Source organism: Colletotrichum gloeosporioides (genome assembly GCF_011800055.1).
Source record: "Colletotrichum gloeosporioides strain Lc1 chromosome Unknown consensus_69, whole genome shotgun sequence".
In the NCBI taxonomy this organism is placed as follows: domain Eukaryota; kingdom Fungi; phylum Ascomycota; class Sordariomycetes; order Glomerellales; family Glomerellaceae; genus Colletotrichum; species Colletotrichum gloeosporioides.
The window spans coordinates 41,815-62,281 of record NW_025544714.1 but is presented as its reverse complement, the minus strand read 5'-3'; the positions used below and the strand labels follow the sequence as shown (position 1 = coordinate 62,281).

At 57.1% G+C, this 20,467-nt stretch overlaps 5 protein-coding genes across 5 annotated transcripts; 3 read left to right on the top strand and 2 right to left on the bottom strand.

The window, feature by feature from the left end:
- Positions 1 to 282: 282 nt before the first annotated feature.
- GCG54_00010810 (uncharacterized protein) lies at positions 283 to 1,896 on the top strand (the record flags this gene model as incomplete). Its single annotated transcript, XM_045410725.1, has 1 exon — positions 283 to 1,896. The coding sequence occupies one exon, from the start codon at positions 283 to 285 to the stop codon at positions 1,894 to 1,896; it is 1,614 nt and encodes a 537-aa protein (XP_045260290.1).
- Positions 1,897 to 2,937: 1,041 nt separating this feature from the next.
- Positions 2,938 to 4,263, top strand: GCG54_00010809 (Bifunctional nitrilase/nitrile hydratase NIT4B; the record flags this gene model as incomplete). Its single annotated transcript, XM_045410724.1, has 1 exon — positions 2,938 to 4,263. One exon carries the CDS (start codon positions 2,938 to 2,940, stop codon positions 4,261 to 4,263), a length of 1,326 nt encoding a protein of 441 aa, XP_045260289.1.
- Positions 4,264 to 4,545: 282 nt separating this feature from the next.
- Positions 4,546 to 6,568, bottom strand: GCG54_00010808 (uncharacterized protein; the record flags this gene model as incomplete). The annotated part of the gene is given in 4 exon segments (XM_045410723.1): positions 4,546 to 5,762; positions 5,893 to 6,001; positions 6,016 to 6,420; positions 6,452 to 6,568. 4 exon segments carry the CDS (start codon positions 6,566 to 6,568, stop codon positions 4,546 to 4,548), a joined length of 1,848 nt encoding a protein of 615 aa, XP_045260288.1.
- Positions 6,569 to 7,976: 1,408 nt separating this feature from the next.
- Positions 7,977 to 14,504, top strand: GCG54_00010807 (Vacuolar protein sorting-associated protein 11-like; the record flags this gene model as incomplete). Its single annotated transcript, XM_045410722.1, has 10 exons — positions 7,977 to 8,208; positions 8,263 to 10,608; positions 10,655 to 10,815; positions 11,008 to 11,051; positions 11,085 to 11,289; positions 11,343 to 11,609; positions 11,665 to 11,784; positions 11,842 to 12,723; positions 12,770 to 13,105; positions 13,155 to 14,504. The coding sequence occupies 10 exons, from the start codon at positions 7,977 to 7,979 to the stop codon at positions 14,502 to 14,504; spliced, it is 5,943 nt and encodes a 1,980-aa protein (XP_045260287.1).
- A 1,314-nt stretch (positions 14,505 to 15,818) lies between these two features.
- On the bottom strand, positions 15,819 to 19,824 carry GCG54_00010806 (Serine/threonine-protein kinase ssp1; the record flags this gene model as incomplete). Its single annotated transcript, XM_045410721.1, has 2 exons — positions 15,819 to 19,386; positions 19,571 to 19,824. 2 exons carry the CDS (start codon positions 19,822 to 19,824, stop codon positions 15,819 to 15,821), a joined length of 3,822 nt encoding a protein of 1,273 aa, XP_045260286.1.
- Between the last annotated feature and the right edge of the window lie 643 nt (positions 19,825 to 20,467).

Below are 20,467 nucleotides of genomic sequence, written 5' to 3'. Positions count from 1 at the left end.
GATGCGTTTGGATCCCCTTTCGTGTGCCGGAACCCGAAGAACGCGCCACGTTATGTAAGCTTGCACGGAGACTTGACGTATATCTCAGTGGCTCACCCGCAACGAACCCCCTTGCTCTCCCCAGACTGTGTCACAGCTTTCCTTTTCATCTCATGTTTATTTGACGAACTTGACCAGTGCTTCCTCGCCCTTCATCCACAACGCCAAGACATTTTGTTTGTGGGGATAGTCAGGTATAATCGACGACATATCACAGAAAGCTAGAGGCGAGAAACTACGACAATGGGCACCGTCCTCTCCGCCTTGCGATCCGTCGCAAAAGGCGCCACCGCCGTGGTGAAGCTCCTCGCGGACCTCAACAGACAGTACCAAGCGCTCCTCACCCGCGTCAACGCGCCGCCGGGGTTGCCGTACGATAAGCCCAGCGCGCCGTACTGGCTGGACGACCCGCCGTTCCCGGATCTCGTGAATGCGCGGAGCGAGGCGATGCCTGGCGAGGCGGACGTGGTGGTCATCGGCAGCGGGATCACGGCTGTGGCTGTTGTGCGGGGGCTGCTTTTTGGCGGCGGCAAGGAGGAAGAGGGGAAGAAGGTGCCGAGGGTCGTGGTGTTGGAGGCAAGGGAGCTGTGCGCCGGCGCGACGGGGCGGAATGGCGGCCATGTGAAGGCGAGTCCGCATGAGCTGTTCCCGCGGCTGGCGCGGGTGTTTGGGAAGGAGAGGGCGCGGGAGTTGGTGAGGTTCACGTTGAGGACGGCGGGGCTTGTGGGGGAGGTTGGTGAGGGACGGGAGGTGGCGGAGTATAGAGACGTCGAGACGGTGGATTTCTTCCTGGACGAGGCGTCGTTTGAGGGCGCGAAGAAGGAGGTCGCTGAGTTGAAGGTCGCGGTTCCGGAGTTTGAGATACGGGTTGTGGAGAGGGAGGCTGCGAGGACGGAGTTTGGGGTGGAAGGGGGGCATGTGTTTGGGGCGCTGGTGTATGAGGCGGGCGCGCTGTGGCCGTATCGGATGGTGGCGAGCTGTTGGCGCGAGATGCTTGATACGGCCGGGGGCAGGTTGAGCATCGAGACGGGGACGGCGGTGGAGGGGATCGAGATGGAGGGCGGCACGGAGAGGCGGCCGTATGTGGTCCGGACGGGGCGGGGGGATGTGCGGGCGCGGCATGTGGTGCACGCGACGAACGCGCACGCGTCGCAGTTCCTGCCGGGGCTAAGAGGGAAGATGGCGGGCGTGAAGGCGCACATGTCGGCGCAGAAGCCCGGGGAGCGGTTCGCGTGGCGGGATGGGAAGAGGTCGTGGAGCGTGCTGTACGGCGGCGGGATGTTTGACTACGTCACGCAGCGGCCGAACGGGGACGTGATGCTGGGCGGGGGCTTTGCGCGCAGTCTGGGGCAGGGCGTGGATATGGTGGGCGTGTATGAGGACGGGAGCACGGAGGGGCTGACGGTTGCGCATGTCGGGGGCGTGATGGGGGCGGTGTTTGGGGATGTGTGGGATGGGAGGGTGGAGAGGGTTTGGAGCGGTATTATCGGGGTGACGGGGGACATGGCGCCGTTTGTTGGGCGGGTGCCGGAGGGGATCTCGGGGAGGAAGAAAAGGGGGAAGGGGATGATGGCGAAGAAGCCTGTGAAGGAGGTTGAGGAGGAGGACGGGGGTTGGATGGGAGCGGAGGCCGGGGAGTGGGTGAGCGCCGGGTATAGCGGCGACGGCATGGTGTGGGCCTGGGGGTGCGGCACGGCGCTCGGGGTGATGATCTCGGGGCGGGAGGGGGAGGATCTCGAGAAGGGGCCTGGGTTCCCCGGGGGCCGGCTGGAGGAGTGGTTCCCGAGGGATCTGGTCATTACGGAGGCGCGGGTCCGCAAGGCTGATTTGAGTAATTTATTAGATGAGTTGATGTAGATGAAGGGTATACGTGAATAGAATATGCGGGCTTGAAGTTAGTACGTTGGGGATAGATGCAAGAGTCAGTGAAGACTACCAATGCCATCCATGAAACAGAACGCTCTTTCAAACGATGTTTCCAACAATCCTCTCCTGCCATCGCACCTCAGCCTTGGTTTCCTGCCGCTATGAAAGATATGATCTTGGTCGAAACTGCGCCAGACTAAATAACATCCCGCCTCTCCATCTGCTGCATAAATGCACCTATCAATATGCTCAGTCTGCCGCGTCGAAACACGTGCCAAATTCCCCTTACCCACGCAACCGCGCAAAAAACAAAAAAGATCGTCGTACCCGCTGCAAGCATCCCACACAGGGGTCCTTCACCCCCGTGCCGTCTTCAAGCAGGGGCTCGTCAACGGAAGTAAGTATCTTTGTACCCCTCCTCCCATCGTGGAGCTCCTCCCTTCCCTTTCCCACTGAGCTGAAAGGCGCCCGCTGCGGGGTAGCTAACCGCGATGACGTCCCAGTAAGCTTTCCCTCTCTCTGTTTCTTCACGCAACCAACCAACCCACTTCCGTTTAAGAATTTCTATCGGCGACCGACCCGAGCCATGTCCATACCTATCCATATCCATCCTGACTGCGCATGCCCACCGGCGTTTGAATCACCTCACACACCTTGTCCTTCTTGAGCTCCATTGCGGGTCAACAAGCCCAACTAATCACTCAGGCGCCTCACACTTCTTCAGTCGCAGTTATTTTTCAAATCCCTAGTGCCCGCGGGAAACTCTTCTTGGTGATACCCTTAAAACAACGGCCTTGTGGTCTCCTCTTATCCTGTCACCAGCGCCCTTTCCCCACGCCTTAAAACCCGAAGCAAGCCGCCGCCGCCCATCACGCCATCATCGTGAATCCGTGATAATTATACCCAAACCCAACACCCGCCCGTCCCGTCCCCTGAATCCAGGAACAGCCACGAGACTAGCTTCAACCCGTCCCCCAAACCACCGCAACTCTCGATACTAGTCGCATCCCCCCATAAACCACCACAACCACAATGCCTCAAATTCGCCTCGCAACGGCCTCCCCCGCCACCGCCCCCACGACCCCGCTCACCCTCGCCCTCATCGACCGCCTCGCCCGCCGCGCCTCCTCCCACGCCGCCGACCTCCTCCTCCTCCCCGAGGCCTTCATCGGCGGCTACCCCCGCGGCGCAGACTTCGGCTGCAAAATCGGCTCCCGCCTGCCCTCCGGCCGCGACGCCTTCCTCGACTACTTCGCCAAGGCCGCCGACCTCGGCGACACCGTCGGCGACGCCGGTGCCGGCGCCGGGTCCGCCTGGGTCAACAAGACCCTGCCCGCGCAGTTCCCCGACTCCGAAAACAGGGGGTACACGCGCGGCGACGGCTCCCGCGAGGAGCTCGAGCGCATCGCCGCCCAGACGGGCGTCTTCCTCGTCGTCGGCCTGATCGAGAAGGCCGGCGGCAGCCTCTACTGCGCCGTCGTCTACGTGTGCCCGCGTAAGGGCATGCTCGGCAAGCGGCGCAAGGTGATGCCCACCGCGACGGAGCGCCTCATCTGGTCGCAGGGGTCGCCCGCCACCCTGAAAGCCGTCTCGACCGTCATCAAGGGTGTGCGCCTCAACCTCGCCGCCGCCATCTGCTGGGAGAGCTACATGCCGCTGCTGCGCCAGGCGCTCTACGCGCAGAACATCAACCTCTACCTCGCGCCCACCGCCGACGGCCGCGACACCTGGCTGCCGCTGATGCGCACCGTCGCGTGCGAGGGGCGGTGTTTCGTCGTGTCGTCCAACATGGCGGTGCGGCCCCCGCCCGCTGCGTCGACGGCGGCGGTGGAGGATGCCGAGGTGAGGGATGCGGAGGTGTACCCTGCCCGCGCGAGGCGGAACTCGTGCCTGACGGAGGACGGCAACGAGATCGCCCTGCCCGAGGGCACGACGACTACCAAGACCACCTCGACGGCTACGAGCCCCTCCCGCCGGAGGAGGAAGAGCGTCATCGTCGAAGACGGCAACGAAATCGTGCTCAGCTGCGACGCTGAGGACAACAACAACAACAACAACAACACCAACGGCATCAGCACGGCGACGAAGGCAACCACGACCAACGGTACGAGTAAGCAGCAGCAGCCGTTGAAGAGCGAGGACTGGATCTCGCGCGGCGGGTCGTGCATCGTCGGGCCGTTCGGCGACGTGCTCGCGGGCCCGCAGTGGGAGGACGACGAGGGCATCATCTACTCCGACGTCGACTTAGAGGACTGCATCCGCGGGCGCTTGGACATCGACACCGCGGGCAGCTACTCGCGCAACGATTCCTTCAAATTTTCCGTCGAGGGGCTGGATCTCGATCCCTTGCCGTACTAGAAAAGACACAGACGAGGCAGGTGTTCTCCTTTTCGGGTAGGACTTGTGAGCGACATGAGCAAAGTAGTCAAAAGTATCGACTGTTTCACTCGTAATGCATGTATTCTTGATGTGCAAGTCCACGGCTAGACTGCGTATGAGCCCCCGTGGTAGTGATATATCCATAATCCCGCCCATAAACCGATGCCTCCGTTCCACCCAATGATGCCTGCCGCCCAGATATCCCCGGTCCAATTTCATTAGTGCAAAATGTGTTCGTCAAGACTGCCTGACCGCGTCACTTCATCGATCCTCGCCTTCCTTCGCCCGGCTCGTTCCCTCTTCTCTGTCGTCCGTGTCGCCGATCTCAGAGGCTTCCCGCGGGCTCGTCAAGGGGCTGGCTACGCCGCCGATGCTCCCGCTGATGCTGTCCGACCTGCCGTGGCCTATAAGGCCGCTCCGCACGCTCGCTCCGTCGCCGGCGCCGCTCTGCTTCGCGTAAAAACTGTTGCGCTCGCCGGGCAAGGCGGGGGCGATGCCTGTGGCCGAGTAGATGCTGGTGCGCTCAGCATTGGCGATTCGTGAGCTGCTCTGGTAGAGGCCTGGGGTGGTCGGCATGCCCGCGCCCTCCCCGATGTTGGCGCTGAGGACGCTCAAAGGCAAGCTTTCGCGGCTGCCTCCCCACAACGATGAAGGCGCCAGAGCGCGGACGGAGGCATCGGTATCGAGCGAACGACGGCGACGGCGCTTCGACGACGAGGCCAAGGTGATGATGGATGCATTATCGGTAAGGAGGTTGTTGGCCGTGGCTGTGGTGTACGTCGCTGGGTGGCCCGGACCCTGGTTTGATGGGGCCAAGTGGGCTGGAATGGCGGAAGCGGGCGATGCAGTCGGGAAGGGCTGGTTGAAGTGTATCGAATGGGTATGGCCCTGGTGAGAGGTGTGGTTGGTGTTGGTGGTCGGGTTTGTAGGCACGTGGGTGCCGCCGTTTGCTGGCATGGACTGTATGGTGGTGAGAGTGGTCGTCAGGGATCGCACTGACGGAGCCGGTGATGAGAAGGTGCTGTCGCCTCCCCTGCGTGACTCTACGCCCCCAACCGTCCGACTTGTTCCCGCAACCGAGGGGGCGTGGTGAGATGGGGCGACGACAGAATGCGCGCCATCGTAGTCTGTCGAAATCGTGGGGGCCATGGATCGGCCGCCAGCAGTAGGCGGGGCGGCGCTGTCATCGGATGATACGCGCGACCCTCGCTCGACTGACGTTGCGCTGCCGCTGAGGGCTGTGGAAAAGGAGTAGGAGCTGGTCTCGACATCGACATCGGCATGGCTGGCCGAGGCTACACGGCCTGACTGGGGGTATGGGTTGTTGTTCTTGGAAGCGCGGCGGAACTTTGCGTGTTGGCGCTTGGAACTGGGTAGACGAGCGCCACCGCCATCGCTGGACGAAGAGCTCTTGAAGTTGGTGAGTTTCTTGACCCAGGTGGAAAAGGGACGGCGGCGACCCGCACGATCGGGACGATCTAGCATGGTGTCAGTTTCTGGATAGCCAGAGCGATTGGCGAGGCAGCGCAAGTGAGAAAGTCGGCGAGGCATTGGACCGTGGGCAAGTGATTGCGGCTGCGAGAGACGTAAGAAAAGGCGCTTAGTTACCGTGGGGTGGCAGCACAGCCTCAGTCGTAGCCATTCGGAAGCGTGTGACTTTTCTTTCGTGGAGCTGTCGAGCCGGTGGTTGTGAAAAGAGTGGTTTGGAAGAAAAGCACTATCAGCGGTGACTCGCTCGTATCGCAGTCGTCGCAGGAGGGGGAAATGGCGAGGCGAAGCGTGAAAGTTCGGATGTCGTCGAGGGAAAGGAGTCGAGCGAATGTCGAGAGCGAAGGCGGTACGATGGTCGGTACGATGGTCGGTGAAGAGTCGGGTTCGGAGATGAAGAAGCGACCGTGGTGGAGGACGGGGAATGGTGTGTGGGAGAGGAATGTGGTCGTCGGGCTGGGTTTCGCGGGCAATGTGGACAACAGAAATGGGAGGAGGAGCAAAGAATGGGAATGGGGAAGGAGGAGGACAGAAATGGGATGGGAAAGGCGAAAAAGGCTTGGCAGAATTGTTGGAAGGCAAAGGCGAGCGGAGCGGTTGATTGCCTGGGCTGGAAGCGAATTGGGACGACTGGACGCTCGCTGGACACTGGAAGGGCTGGGCTGGACGGGGCGGGGACACTGGAGCGTGGCCGCGGTGCAGCGCCCTGCCCCCAGCAGTCTCCACTACGATCCACGGCGGCCCCGGCCAGTGCCCGTTCGACACTGCCCTGGACTGAAGTGGTGTTGCTGCCCATCCCCTGCCTTAGGTAAGGCATCTATCTTAGGCATGGAATGGAAAGCAGCCCGGGCAGCGTGTTTTATTTCAGGCACCCTTAGCTGCAACAGCTAAAAAGGATCACCAGGCACCGTCTCCCAGCACTTCACCTCAGACACCCGGCCTCACCCAGGCCGGGTAAGGTAGCCTGCCAGTAAGCCGGGAAGCGCCCAACTGACCTCTGAAACTGGTGTGCGCCGGCCGGGTGTGGTGCCTACTTTACGTGTAGTGGTCCAGTGCGAGCGTCTCCCTCCACTGGCAGTGGGCTGGGATCACTCCACTGCAAGGTCCCCCAGGACGTGGACCCCTAATGCCAGCACTCCAGCGCCTGTGCGAACCGTCACTGGCTGATGCTGCGCGAGGTCAATATCCAGCGCAACCAGGCCGCATTATGTCATCACTGCCTGCTGCTGCTGTGCTCTCATCCGAAGTGTGATGTCACCGTCCTCCAACGACTCAATCCTATCTGCCCGGGGTAGGTAGGCTTGTCCTTCCTAGCATCGTCGCCTGTGCGATATCCTGGTGCAGCCTTGACAGCTGCGTATCCGGACACACACAGCGGAATACGAGACGGTGTAAGCGATAAGATAGACAGCCATTCGTGCGAATACGTACTTGATCCCCTTACCCATTGGCATCCAATGCACAACGCATACGGATATAGGCATCACATGTAAGACATTGGATGGCCATGTCAGCCACAATACTCAACATCAGACGGCAGGTTGAGGCACCAACAGCGGATTACAACCTCTCGTCGTCTTTCTTCGTGTCGTTACCACCAAGGCACCCGACCTAAACCATACTGGCCTTACGTTCAAATAGGTTCCCAGCCTTCCGAGACTGCTAGACTCCCGCTGGTACGCTACAATCTGCTAGCTTCACCTCGCCCTCCAGTCTACCTGCTGGCGCGATCGAATGGTCAAAGCTCTCAGCTCAGTTCTCAGACACCTGCAACACCTAGTTCCCACTTTCGAACTCTCAGACTCGCATGGTGTTGATTTGAGCGACTAGCTGAACTGTAAGAAAGTAGGTACGGAGGCAGAGTGGCATGTCGCCCCCTTACCTGAGCATCTGGCAGGCCTTTGAGATTGACTGTGCTGCGTGGCTGCCCTGCAAGTGGCTTGTCCAGCCCAGCCACACCTGGAGTTTGCCGTGGCTCGGGCATTGGGCAGCTGGCACCCGCTCTTATCGTTATCGCCTTCCGTCGAATTGTGACGTCTCACTTACAATCTCGCCCAGCAGCAACATCCACTGGCCTTTTTGTATGAAGGAGGAGCGAACCAATATTTCCAAACGTAGCCAACAACCAACTCCAACGTGCATTGCGGCCAGCTTGCTCGATTCAAGGCACATCGTCATGGCGCCTCGAGCCCACAGCCGCCATCATGTCCATTAAGCCGCTGCCTGAGGACGTCATCCGCCGCATCAGGTCCTCGGCAACCATCACCTCTCTCAACGCCGTCGTCTGCGGCCTCATCAAGAACTCATTCGATGCAGGCGCAACCAGGATCAACATCACCGTCGACTACTCTCGGGGCAACTGCACAGTCGAAGATGATGGGCTTGGAATTCTGCCAATCGAATTTCGGGAGGCTGGAGGACTAGGCAAACTGTATCGTAAGTCTTGTCGCACTGACGCTCCTGTTTAATCATCCGTTGACGCATTTTGAGACACATCAAGACACTCCTCCGAGGGCGAGGCCCACGGCGCCAACGGCAACTTCCTCGCCTCACTCGCCGCCTTGTCTCTGCTCTCCATCACCTCTCATCACCATCTGCACAATTCCCAAAACTCTCTGACGCTCCATAACGCCAAAATCATGGCACGCAACGTCCCTGCCTTACCGGAGCAGCGCCTCCTTGCCTTTGCCCATGGAACTCGAGTTATCGTTAGGGACCTTTTCGGTTCTATGGCCGTCAGAGTCAAGCAGAGAGCCGTGGCCGCTGAGAAAGCTGCCGTCGACAAGGAATGGTCCCGTCTGGTTCACGACCTCGCCGCTCTCCTGCTGGCATGGCCATCGCCTGTTGCCCTCTATGCTCGAGACACCATCCACAACAACGAGATTCGCTTCAGGCCCACCTCAACGTCTAGCAAATCAGTAAAATTTAATCTCCTTGGCCACTCATCATTAATTTTGGCCCAGTCAGGCCTTTCCGGTGGCTTGGACCATGTCTCATGGATCCCGATCGGGGCCACAAGAGGGAAGCTAACCGTTGATGGGTGTATCTCCTTGAGTCCAGTGGCAACTCGCAGAGCCCAGTTTATCAGCTTTGGTGTTCACCCCGTGGCTAACGAACACGGCACTAATGTCTTGTATACCGAAGTCAATCGTGTATTTGTCAACTCCGGTTTTGCGATTGAAGAAGATGTGGACATGTCGCTGGGCCAGGACGAACTGCTAGAGAGCCTCAAAGGTCTCGCTAACAGGAATGTTCGACCGAAGAGGGGCTTGGATCGTTGGCCCATGTTCCACTTCCGAATCTCTTCGTCATCGGGAGTGCGGCCTCTTTTGACTTCCTCTTTCGAAGACCTCCTAGAGGAACGCAACCGGACACTATCGGACATGATCGGCTTGCTCAAGCTGGTTTGTTTCGAGTTTCTGAAGAAATATCACTTTCGCCCTCATAAATTCAATGATTCTTTGCGAAGACCGGGGTACGAAGGAAAGGATGAAGCCACTCAATCATCTGGCAGGCCCGGTAAACGGTCGAGGCCTGTTTCAACGGCATCAAGCCGCTCGAATTCCGCCACGCCTACTTCAAGACAAGACTCACCCTTTGATCTCTGGCAACGAGTCAAAGCTGGGCAAGTATCGGCGGCCACTTCCAAGTCCGGGCGATCCACACCGATATCGTCTACAGCAAGCCCACTAGCGACAGCAGCGTCGTCCGTAAACGATGAAGAGGAACGAGACTTACAACCAAGCCTGCGCTTTCTCGATGATTCAGGCAACGTTTTGCGCAGACCCTTCGAGGATGTGCCTTCTATCTCTTCACCAAAAAAGGCCGCGGTTTCGGACCAAGACTCAAGCTCGGGGTCCTCCCCAGAGGAGGCTGGACAATACAGAACTACAGAGACTGGATTAGGGGGATCAGTACAACCGCAAGAGGCATCACAGGACTCATCCCAGTTTTCTAAGGTCAATGCCCCATTTACATCGGCGTTCCAGCGATTCAAAGAAAATAGTGCTCAGCCAGCAAAAGAACCCAGCGACTGGTTTAAAGGAGTGCTATCAGAATGGGAGAACCCTGTCTTCAAGGCGGTTCAACCTTCCGTCCCTCGTGTTGATGATACATCTCTCGGAGTAGGCGATGAAGATGTTGGGTCGACACAGGCGACTGATGCTGGATGTTGCCACCACACAACCATGTCCAACGTCAAGCTGACTGGGCGCATCTCCAAGGCTGCTCTAGTTGGGGCTGAAGTCGTGTCGCAGGTTGACGCAAAGTTTATCCTTGTAAAACTACACCGAGAACAGGTGTCTGGTAGAGCACGGCCGGAACTTCAACGGAACTCAGTTTTGGTACTTATCGATCAGCATGCCGCAGATGAGAGATGTCGACTCGAGGCACTGATGCAAAACTACTTCGAGAAGGTGGATGGGTCCGACGAGGTGGTTGCACGGACGCAGGCTCTTGACAAGCCTCTTCAGTTTGAGTTTTCCAATGAGGAGCATCTTTTGCTGCGAAGATATGCCCATCATCTGCGTCGATGGGGCATCGTCTACAAGCTGGGGGATCAAGAAACAAGTCAGTGGCGGCACAAGAGTAAGCAATTACCCAAGGTGGAGGTGCTGAGTCTCCCACCAAGCATGTATGAGAGATGCAAGACGGATCCAAAGCAGCTTGCGGAGGTCTTGCGAAACGAGATATGGAAGCTCGAGGAGGGGGACAGGCCGACTACTCGGCCTTTTACTGCTGCTAAGGGCATCGCTGGTGGTGACATCGACTGGGTATCCAATTTCCACGGTTGCCCTCAAGGAATCCTCGACTTGCTTCACTCGAGGTCTTGTCGAAGTAAGTATCCCATGACGAGACATTCGGACATTTTCTGACTTGGTAGGCGCCATCATGTTTAACGATGTTCTGTCAACAGACGAGTGCAAAGATCTTGTGCGACGGCTGGGACAGTGCGTATTTCCGTTCCAATGCGCCCACGGTAGACCTTCGATGGTCCCCTTGATCGACATGAGGAACTTGAACATTCATAAGGAAACCTCTCCAGTAAGTTTTGGTGCTGAACTCAAGAGGTCAGGGTTCATGGGATAGGATGGTACGAAGCTGTTGTGGAGTTGTTGCACTTGGAATTTTTTGATACCCAATACTGGACACTCTCGCGAGAGGAATACTTTATGAATAAATTTGAAATTGAATTGTCTCGTCAAACGCGAGCATTTCCCAAGTCTTCACACGCAGTTCATCGTCAGTGACATACCGGGGAAATTGTGTGGCTGGTGCTTGTAATTGCGCCTTGTGTGGCTGAATGCATACAGACGTCCGAGACCCACATTCGTTGGACAGCACTCCTGTGCTGCTGTAGCACCAGCGAGAGCAACAGCTCCGAAGCTCCCCACAGCGGCGTCATTGGAGTGCGAGGCACCGACAACGACCGACACCCAGCGTCGCCCTCAACACAACTCCCACCGCCGCCCCTCCGACGAGCCTTTGACGCCGAGAGATGTAGCCATGGCCTTTCAGGTAACTCGCGATCCCAGGTACTGCCCTGCCCCATGTCCGACACCGACTGACAGACTCCAACGCTGCAGTGGAAGGCATTCGACTTCTTCGACGTCGCCCAGATCCGACTCGCCGACGACGAGACCCGCGCCTTCTTCGAGAGCAACGAGATCGCTAGTGTCTGCTCCGGCTCCGACAGCCTCTTCCTCGGGAGCTACGATGGATTCGTGCGGATCGTCGGCTCGAGCTGGAAGATCGTCAAGAGCTTCCAGGCTCACGATGTCGGGACGATCACACACATGCGCCAGATCGAGGGGACCAGCTTGCTGGTGACGGTCGCTGTAGGTGGACATTTGAATGACGACCGGAAGGGTCATTTTGGCTTACATGTCGCAGGAGGACCTGAGCAGCGAGCCGGTGCTGAAGATCTGGGCCTTGGACAAGTTGGTCAAGAAGACCAACATGCCGACTTGCCTGAGCACCCTGAACATTACGAACAACAAGAAGCAGTTCCCGGTAGGTGTTTAGCATGACGAAATTCTGTCCATCAATTGCTGACATTCGCGCCCGCAGATATCGGCCATCGACCTCCTCGACAACTTGACGCAAGTAGCGGTCGGCTTCGCCAACGGCGCCGTGACGCTGATCCGAGGCGATCTGATCAACGACCTAGGCGCCAAACAGCGGACCGTCCACGAATCGGAGGAGCCCGTCACGGGCATCGAGCTGATGACCGACGTCCAGGGTGTGACGACTCTCTTCATCTCCACGACCGCTCGCATCTTGAAGCTGGCCATCTCTCGACGAGGCCACAGCTCACCGCCCAAGACGGTGGAGGATCTGGGCTGCAACGTGGATTGCATGACTGTGGACAAAAAGACGGGCGACGTTGTCGTGGCTAGGGAGGATGCCATCTACACGTACACGCTGGAGGGCAGGGGAGCGCCGCGGGCATACGAGTCGCCCAAGCGATTGGTGTCGATCTACCAAGATTACGTCGCGTTGATCTGCCCCCCGTCGTCCTCGACGACCGATAAGCCCTCGGATACCATGCGGCGGCGCTTTGGCGGGGGGGCTGCCGATGCACTCTTCAACGCGTCGACTTTTGTCCTCTTGGAACCGGACCTGAGGGTGGTTGGGCACACGCAGTCCCTGATCTCGCCGTTCAAGGCCATCTTCCAGATCTGGGGCGACCTCTTTGTCCTTACCCAGGACGGCAAAGTGAACCGTTTCCACGAAAAGACTCTGCAGCAGCGCTTGGAGATGCTCTATCAGCGCAATATGTTTCCCTTGGCCATCGAGCTGGCGCAGAAGTCGAAGATGGACGCGACGCAGCAGAGTGGCATTTTCCGAAGGTTCGGCGACCATCTGTACCAAAAGGCCGATTATGACGGCGCGATGATCCAGTACATCAAGGCCATTGACACGACGGAGCCGTCACAGGTTATCAGAAAAGTAAGTAAGCTACAGTCCCTCTGGAGAAAGATGCTAATTCACGCAGTTCCTCGACACTCAAAGGATACACAACCTTATCCAGTACCTCGAGCAACTACACGAGCATCGCAAGGCGACAGCAGACCATACAACACTATTACTCAACTGCTATGCCAAGCTCAAAGACATTGACAAGCTCGAAGCCTTTATCAAATCTCCGGGTGATCTGAAGTTTGATCTCGAGACCGCCATATCCATGTGCAGGCAAGGAGGCTACTACGAACAAGCGGCGTACCTTGCTAAGAAACACGGTGAAACCGACCTGGTCGTGGACATCCTCATTGAGGATTCCAAGAAATACGCAGACGCGCTGGACTTTATCTGGCGTCAAGATCCGGAGGTGGTAAGTAGCATGCATGCCCTAGTACAACTGCTATCTAACACCTCTATAGGCCTATCCCTGTCTCAAGAAATACGCTCGGGTCCTCATAGAGAACTGCCCGAAAGATGCAACTACTCTCTTCATCGATTACTACACAGGCAAATACCGTCCCAGAATACACATCATCCCCATTGAAGACAATGAAGAGAGTGTCGCAGCTGGAGGTTATGTTGCAGGCGCCGCGAACGCCGTCCAGAACCTTTCCAACTTCCTTCCCTTGCCGTACATGAACACATCCTCCATCGCCAGCCCTTCAACACCAGGAAACCAGACGAAGCCGATCAACGGCGACGCCTCCCTCATCATGAATCCCGAAGATATTCCAGCACCAAAGTACTCGCCACCGCGGCCACGGACGGCCTTCTCATCATTCATCGACCACCCCGATGAGTTCATCGTTTTCCTGGAGGCTTGCCTCAAGGAGCCAGCTCTGGAGGAGAACGATCGAACAGATTTATACACCACATTATTCGAGATGTACCTTCACAAGTCCAACGAGAGGAAGGGGGATCAGCACAAGGAAGAATGGGAGAATAAAGCCAAGACGCTCATCGAGGGCCAAGACATACCAATGGAGAGCTCGAATGTCCTTCTCCTCTCCCACCTCTCAGACTTCAAAGACGGCACAACGCTCGTCAAGGAGCAATCAGGCCTCCTCTTTGACATCTTCCGCTCCTACACGTCGGCAAAGGACACCCGCGGCGCCATCAAAGCCCTCCGCAAGTACGGCCCGGAGGAACCCCAGCTCTACCCAGCAGCCCTGGCCTACCTGACCTCGGACCCCCGCATCCTCGAAGAGGCTGGGCCCGTCGAGCTCTCCAACGTGCTCGGCAAGATCGACCGGGACGGCCTCATGGCCCCGCTGCAGGTCATCCAAACGCTCGTCGGCCAAAACGGGTCCTCGGCAGGAGGCGGCGTCGCGACGATGGGCATGATCAAGCCCTACCTGCACGAAACGATCGACCGCGAGCGCAAGGAGATCGCCGCCAACCGCCGCCGCATCACGGCCTTCCGCAGCGAGACAGAGCACAAGCGCGCCGAGCTCGCCGAGCTTGGCTCTAAGCCCGCCGTGTTCCAGTCCTCCCGCTGCTCCGTCTGCACCGCGCAGCTCGACCTGCCCGCGGTCCACTTCCTCTGCAAGCACAGCTTCCACCAGCGCTGCCTGCGCGTCGAGGGCGAGTGCCCGCAGTGCGCCACCGACAACGCCACCATCCGCGCTCTGCGCAAGACGCAGATCGAGACGGCCGGCAAGCACGAGCTGTTCAAGGCCGAGCTGGAGAGGAGCGAGGACCGCTTCGGCACCGTCGCCGAGTGGTTCGGCCGCGGGGTCATGGGGGCGCCTAATGCTGATACCGCCTAGTCGAGAGGGATAAACCACATAGATGTACCGATTTTGTTGTTGGCCGGCCAGTAGGGTTTTTGGGTGAAGGGTGTGGTGGCGTAGCGTGAGGGGACAGTTTTCATCGCGTAATGTAGTTCTGGAAGGGAAGAAAGACAGAGTTTCAATACCATGCTGTTTGGACCCGATGAAGACGTACTCTCCCCAGTGTGGTGGGTGTTGCGGGAGACCAGAGTGCAGTAGTTTCTCCAGGCGATGACCAACTGGTTTCCATCTGCAAGCACTGTTGAATTGCTGTCGCCACCGTTCCGTTTTAGCCTTCCTGAGTTCGGAACCACAGTCACGTACGTCACAGATCACGATATTGGACAGAGATCATAGGTGACAGCAGACAAAGGGAAACGTGTCCCAAGTCTTATTTGCCTCAAATTTGTGATAGAAGTAGAAAGAAGAAGAAAAAGTAGAGGGGGTTATTGTGGGTGTTTACATGCCGACATCATCCAACTATTACAGCAGGAGAAAAAAAAGAAAAAAAAGGGTGTTCCTCCCGGAAAACCTGAACGCTCTTGAAAATGCTTTGCATGCTGTCAAGGAAAATGAAACTAGACGACGTCTGGGGATAGAAATAACAACCAGTGGCTGAGGCCACAAACCGAGACCGCCTCCCCTCCATTACACTCCCTTTCCCAGGAGACAAAAGAAAGCCAAATAAAAAAAGTTTGTGTGTGTGTGTGTGTGTGTGTGTGTGTGTGTGTGTGTGTGTGTGTGTGTGTGTGTGTGTGTGTGTGTGTGTGTGTGTGTGTTGAAGATTGTTGATGGGTAAAAACAGAAGTCTATTGGCAGGCCGCCTTCGCCCGGCTGGCTCCCTTGTGCTTCCGAACATGTTCACCTCATCCTCCGAGTCCTCCTCTCCTTCATCATCCCGTCACTTTTCTCGTTTCCACGTGTAGTCGTCACAGTCTGCTCTGAAATACCTCCATCCGTCCATACAGCGCCGCCAGAGAACTATGTGTGCAAGAAGAAAGTTGGAGTGAACAGCAGTCAGCTCCGTCCCAGTCGACCAGATGCAGCCCTCCTCTATGTGATGGTGAAGCACATCTAGTCCTGGAATCCGCCAACGTTCTGTTGGGGCCGAGGCAATGACGCCAGAGAAAGAAAAATGTGCAATCTGATTGCATGCTGTTCTTCGAGTATGCGGTAAATAGGAAATGGTGCCAACGCCCAACTTATGGAATTTGCTGATGAAATTCAAAAATCCGCCAGCCATATATCGATGCTTGGCTCGGATGTGCCTGAAGGCAGTGTACAGACAGTTTGGTGCTAATGGTGGCTTCTTCAGTCCCAAGAGCTACGGACGTCGTCGCCATGCACGACGACCTTCTTAGCTGTCTCGGTGCTGGCGATGCTGATGTTGGTGTCTCTCCGTCTCGCTCCGTAATGAACCCGCTCGCTGGTGGTAGCCGTGGGAGTCGGATTCAAGGACTTCTTTTTCTTCGTTTTGGCCATCGTAAGTCCCTCGTCGCTGTCGCTGTCATCGTCCTCATCGTCCTGGGGCCGTAGCTCAGGTGTGTACTGAGGCGGGGCCAAGCTCCGGTTAACAGGGCTAGGGTTTACTCGCAGAATATCCAGCCCGGAGTGCTCTCCGAATGAAGGATGCTCAAAATGCTCTAGGGGAAAGCCGGCAATCGGCTCCTTCATAAATGCTGGAGGAGTAAGGGAATCAGTCGTCTCCAGGAGCGCCGGCCTGGGGTGAATCACTCCTGGTTCAACCAGTGGCTCTACGTCCAAGTCCGCAGAAACAGAGCTAGAGCCGCTCAGCAACGCTGGTAGGGACGGGTCGGACTGGAAGGCAAGCATCTCCTCCTTTGACGGATGATTGGTTGATGAGACGGGGCTTGTAATTTCACTCGGGCTCGTCAAGGGAGAAGCTAGGCCCGCATTTGATGTTGAACGGGATGACTGCCGGGTCTCCATGGTATCCTCCCTTGATGGTGGAGGCGGCGTGCCAAAGAGCTCGTCGTCAGGGGATATCGGACAGGGCAGCTCGGTAGGGTCAATATTAGATGTAGTGCCATCGGCGTCATTTTGCAGCTGGGCAAGCCTTTGCTGGTAGTCGTCAATATACTTACGGTGCTGTTCATCTTGGGCGCGTGCGAAAGACTCGGGGGTTGAGGTGTTGTACTTTCGAGGCGGCGGTGTCCTGGCCTCTGGTAGGTTGCGAACAGTTTCCACCCTGTGGGCCGTCTGGGGTCGCTCCTCTAGATCTGCATTCGCCCGTTGGTTTTCGTAAATGTTGGAGTCTGATTGAGGCTGGCCGTGCTGGTACCCGGTAACAGATCTGGACGAGAAGAACAAAGGCGACGCTAGGCCGCTGCTGCCTTGCTTTGCCTTCCCAAGATCGACTGATCGGACTGGGCGTGGACGGCTTGGCATTCGGTGAAGAGTGCCGGGAGCGACAGCTGTGCTGACACCAACATGTGCAGGGGCGCGCTTGTCGTTGCTAGCAAAGAGACCGCGATCTACAGACCGAGACCGTAAAGCTTCCTCGGTGAGTGCCTCTATGCCTCGAGCCTTGCGGAATTCCTTCATTGGGTCATCGGTGGTGCCATCATATGGAGTAGGTGGCAATGTCTTGACCTCAGGAACTCCGGCGGTCAAAGTGAGGTAGCTATTGCCGTTGGAAGGGCTCTGAGAGTACTGCTGGTAGGGTCTGTAAGTCGACGCAGTACCTGCCATTGTAGATTGGTCCGAGGGCGAGGCTGTCCCGCTATTTGTCCGAGAGTTGTTGTGACTATTGTGAAAGGTGTTTTGAAGAACGTGGAGAAGGGCGGCTCCCTGGCCGATCGCAGGCTGGGCGATGGCGGTTGCGAGAGGATCATAGGGTGACTCGTACGGCGTGGCTGCTTGGCTGTGAACTAAAGGATGCTCGCTGCCTACAGCGAAGTCTTTGACGTTAGAAAAGTAGTCCTCGCTTTTGAGGCTTTTGCGACGCGAATCTCGCGAATGAGGGGTTGGCGGTACGTTGTACATGCTGTCCCCAGCCGAGCTGGCGGCGCTACTGGCGGCTCTTCGGCGAGACTTGCTATCGCTTCGATCCCCTAAAGGGTGCATCAACTTTCCAACGGTCTTCTTGATCGTAGACCGCGCACGCTCCAGGAAGGCAATGGGCACGACGGCGTGCGCAGTCTCCTTGTCGTTGACCTGGACACGTCTTCCCTGAGATGGCCGTGCGGGATCGGTATCATCAATCCAAGTGATGGGGTTCGGGATGCCCTGGACGACCCATGGGTGCCTCTTGATATCCCTCAGGCGGATCCGCTTCTCGGGGTTTTTCGTAAACATCTGTCGTAGGAGGTCGTACAGAAGGTTGTCGATATCTTCGTAAGCGAGCTCATTGTCATCTCTGTATGGCGGTACATTGTGTCGCTTGAAAAGGGATTCAGAGTTGGGAGGCGTAGATGGATCGACAGGCTTGAGGCGTTTGCGAGGGATGAAGACATCTTCGGTCGCGATCTTCTTGAACATCTGCCATTCGTCCTCGGCCTGAAAAGGAATTCTCGCGTAGATGAGGCAGTACAGCGTGACACCCAGGGACCAGATGTCGATCATCTCGGAGATTTTGGGCTGTTCCATACGATCCAGATCTGTGTAGCACAGTTCGGGTGCAAAGAACGCAGGCGTGCCGACCGTCTTGGCCAGCTCAAGATCGTCGTCAAAATCTTGTGCTTCAGATTCCGAGACAGTCTCATCGTCGGGCTCTCCATCTCGAATGGGACGGCCAAAGTAGGAAACGCCAAAATCGGAAATCTTGACGCGATGGTCCCTGGTCCACAATAGGTTGGCGGGCTTGATATCCCTGTGCACGACGCCTTGGTAGTGCAGGTATTCCAATCCCAAGACAGTGTCTCGGAAGGTCGACCTGGCTTGTTCAAGCGTAAAACAAGGAACGTAGGAAAAGTCTTCAGCAAAGGGATCGTGCATCCGAGAATTCCAGTCCACCGAGGACATGTGAGAGATGATGGAGTCAGCCATGCTTGGTGAGCGACCCCGCAGTGCAGCCTCCTCAATGTAGGGCCCGTACATTGTTCCGTCAAGGGCCGTAGCAGAGCCTGGATTGCTAGATCGAAGGGGGCCCGGTGTTTCCATATCGTCCTCGATAGCGAAGGACTCTTGGTCAAATGCGGGATTGTTCTTCATGGAGTTGACCGACTGCGACCGTGACGGGGCTCTTGAAGTAGTACGAGATGCCTGTAGGGAGTTTGGCAGAGAACCGTCGGCCCCAATTCTTTCCAGTGTCGTGAAATCGTCTTTGGATGCAACACGGGAACGGGAGCTGTAACTCGCATCATCGGAAATACCGTGCTCGATGCTCCAGAAATCATGGACGCCCATGTTGGCCTGTGTCATCTTGGCTCGCTTCAACTCCTTGAGGGCGAAGCGTCTTTCCATCAAGAGATCGTACTGTTCTTCCTCCGGTGTGGCTGGTTCGCCGCGGGCTTCTCGTTCGATTCGACGTCGCTCGTAGAGGCAGATGTGAGGCAAACCCTTCTTTCTCCAGACAACTTCGCCCAATTCGACGTGCTCCAAAATCAGGTAGATCTTCTTAAGTTCTGGGTCGTCGATAATCTCAAGCAATGATACGACGTTGGGGTGTCTCATCTTCTTGAGGATGGCGATCTCTCGCATCGTCTTTTCCTGTGGGGACATGGCCATGACCTTGCCAAGACGGCGTTTCTTCGAATATCGTGGAATGATTTTGATGGCCACGTTGTCGCCAGTTTCAAGGTTCCGCGCCAGTTTGACCTTGCCGTGCATGCCCCTACCGATCTCTTCGATAACTTCATACTGGTTGATAAGTTTTCGGCCGGTAATGCTGTCGGAATCGATCAAAGCTTTGTGCGTCCTGAGGTTTCACAAGGTTAGCTTATCAGGTTATCCTCCCTGGTCGCGGGGTTTCGCGATAGCCCCTCCACCAGTGTAGGCTGACGACTTGACTGAGGCGTTGCGCCTGTCGGCCAGCCCCAAGTCTCAATACCAGCACCAATCGCGCGGGGACACAGCTATTCTACGGGAAGACCAAGACATACTCTCTGACTTTGTGATGTTGCAGCGGATGTAGGTATGGGCTGCTCGTCTCGGCGTTCGGGGTGTTGGAATCGGAGGAGGACTGGGTCGGGTAGCTCGACTTCGGATGCGGGTTCGAGGGGCTGAAAAGGCCCGGAGAGGTCATGGGCGTGCTAGCGGCAGACCTGAAGGGCAGCATGTTGGATGCAGGTGGAATGAGAGCCTGCAGTTGAGGATGATGAGAGTTTCTCGAGTGGGGAGGGTGCTGTGGTTCCATGTTGTGCGTGAGAGTATTGGAATTGAACTGGTCGGGGGAGTATCAATCGGCGACTCGACATAGTGAGGGGCGTAGGAGTACGTGCAACGAGGCTCGCACGGCGGCCGAAGAAGAGAAACGCTGCGACGGTCGGGCTTCAGTTGGCCATGATCGTTCCGGTTGGGGCGATCGTGGGTTGCGGTTCAAAGTTGCAGTCGTGGGTTTGGTGTCGACCGAGAAAAGAGGCGCAAAAACGACGTAAGAGCCGGAGTGAAGGTTCCGGCGAGAGCAGGATGCGGTCGTTCAGAGGAGTGCGCTGGGTCACTTGCTGGCTCGAGATAGTCGTCGGCGATAGCGTCCTGGAAGAGAGGAAAGAGTAATGAAGGGTTGACAGGACACAGGAGGCAGACAGTGGTTTGCGAGGCGAGTCGAGAGTTGAAGTCAAAAACGGACGGCAAGGTGGGAGACGGGACGCGTTAGGTTGAAGGTTGGTTGGGTTGGCGAAAAGGTACGTTCCGGGGAGGACGGGACTAAAAGACGAGGGGGGAACAAGACGAGGGTCCTTAGTCCTTTTTTTTTTCTTCCTCTCCCCCTTTGGGTGTCTGGTGTCGGGTGCAGGAGGGAGGCCAAGCAAGGCGAGCCCAGGCAAAAGGTAATAGTGCGC